This window comes from Aptenodytes forsteri, unplaced genomic scaffold, assembly GCF_000699145.1.
Source record: "Aptenodytes forsteri isolate BGI_AS27 unplaced genomic scaffold, ASM69914v1 Scaffold94, whole genome shotgun sequence".
In the NCBI taxonomy this organism is placed as follows: Eukaryota; Metazoa; Chordata; class Aves; order Sphenisciformes; family Spheniscidae; genus Aptenodytes; species Aptenodytes forsteri.
Window position 1 is genome coordinate 972,455 of NW_008795017.1, and position 2,159 is coordinate 974,613.

The window sequence follows — 2,159 nt, forward strand, 5'->3', positions numbered from 1 at the left end:
TGGCACAGGTTGCCCCGAGAGGTGGTGGATGCCCCATCCCTGGAAACCTTCAAGGTCAGGTTGGAGGGGGCTCTGAGCAACCTGATCTAGTGGAAGATGTCCCTGCTTATTGCAGGGGGGTTGGACTAGATGACCTTTAGAGGTCCCTTCCAACCCAAACTATTCTGTGATTCTGTAATCACTATGAAAAGCTGATTTAATGTCGTCATAAAATTGGGGTTTATTTACTAATAAAATGGAGCGTCTTTTCCATTAGCAGGCTCTGGAACTACAAAGTGTCATTGTTTTTAATATCTCATAAGGGTCCCATGATCAACTTTTATCTTATGGTTTTATGGTGATATTTCAAAATATGCAGTTTATAGCTCAAATACTTGATATGAATGTGTGTCCGTGTGTTTATTCTGTTTACGAAGATTTTTTTTGGTCCTTCTCTGACTTCTCTGATTCTCCAGTCAGTTGTTTCATGGTAACTTATTTCCGTGAATGGTTATCACAGTGTGTAGGTGTCCTAGTAACCTTCCTGTATGAGTTGTTTTAGGCGGAATGTATTTATCTTCTCTTTAGCTAGTTCTCTTTCCTTCCACTCCTGTTTCAATCTCCATTTCACCCTGAAATGTTTGTCAGTGCTCCTGAAAAATGTGACGGGTTCAGATGGGAATGTAGCTAACATACAATTTTATTTTTTATGTAAACATGTCTATTTCTTAATTAACATGTAGAAATAAAAGCCATATGACAAATTGCACAAATAAAATACTTCCCTGATTTAATGTGCATGATGAATTAAAGCCATTTTAAATCATTGAGGCTATTTTGCATGTGAATTTTTTGTTAAACATGTATTAATAAAACTACATATGAACACACTGTACCAGAATGCAAGTTTTATTTAAAAAAATTATCTAAAAGCTGATTATGTCAGTATAATATTCATAAAACATATGAATAATAAAAAGTTTATTTAAAATAATGTGTTATTAATAATTGTATGCATTAATTCATCTTCAGAGTAATTTTGTGGGTTTTAATCAGCTTTGTTTTCATTTGCTGAACCTAGTTGAGGAAACTGAATTTGTGACAATGGCTCTAACATTTCACTCCCAATCAACTTTTTACAGAATTTTGCTTTTATCTTCTAGTATATGGCAACACCAAAACACAATAGTGATACAAGAAATTTTTCCCTAAATAGTTACATACTTAAGTACCTATGTCTTCAACATCTTTCATTAAATTCTTTGCAGGTCTAAATTCGAAATGGTTTACATGATGTTCTTATCACAACTAGGTGAAGAAGACTCTGGCAGTCCAAGAATAGAATTTCGTTAAAATGTTTAGCTAGCCATAACAGAGATACAGTGCCAAACACTTAACAATGTGTGTTACAGGACTAGTGAGTATTTTGACATTTCATAAGCATGTTAAATTACTGGTTTTTTTGTTTTTTTTCTTTTTTTCCCTCACAGGTGAACTTTTTCTAGAAGTTTAACTCTGAATTTATTCAGTAATTTCTAGAAAAATTTGCTTCCTTCCTATTTAGGTGCTGTCTCCAACTTATTGTAGACTGTCCGAGTGCTATTCAGGAGGAGCTAGATCTCATTCGTGCTCTCGGCTACCTTGAAGAATTTGGTGTGAAAATATTACCATTACAAGGTACGGCATATTTTTATTCTTTATATGATTACTTGAATCACAGGCATAAATATGCATGACAACTAGTTTATTATTGCGTGAGTAAACTAAAGGGTCCCTTCCCTGCCTCCAAACAGCTTACAGGCACATACCAAAAAAAGATTTTTTTAAAAACATTTTTCAGTTGATGTGAGATAAAGAAAGATGTCTGCATATGGAATCTGTGTTTTGGGACTTATTTTTTGCAGGAGTTTTTAATAATTAGAGTACTGAGTATCTGAAGCTCCTGGTGACTTCAGCAGAAATAGTTTGAGCTCACCTTTTACTTGCAAAATAATCTGCCCTTGCCTATGTGTTGATGAGCTTTAAAATAACGGGTAGGAATCATAGAATCTTTGAGGTTGGAAAAGACCTCTAAGATCATCGAGTCCAACCGTCAACCCAACACCACCATGTCCACTAAACCATGTCCCTAAGTGCCTCATCTACTCGTCTTTTAAATACCTCCAGGGATGGGGACTCAA

General features: G+C 35.1%; 1 protein-coding gene across 1 annotated transcript in view; it reads left to right on the plus strand.

Moving 5' to 3' along the window:
- Positions 1-2,159, plus strand: part of NBAS (neuroblastoma amplified sequence) — a 219,080-nt gene that overhangs the window by 70,276 nt on the left and 146,645 nt on the right. Inside the window, 1 exon segment of the mRNA XM_009275562.2 lies at positions 1,544-1,656. Within this exon segment, the coding sequence (XP_009273837.2) occupies positions 1,544-1,656 (113 nt within the window).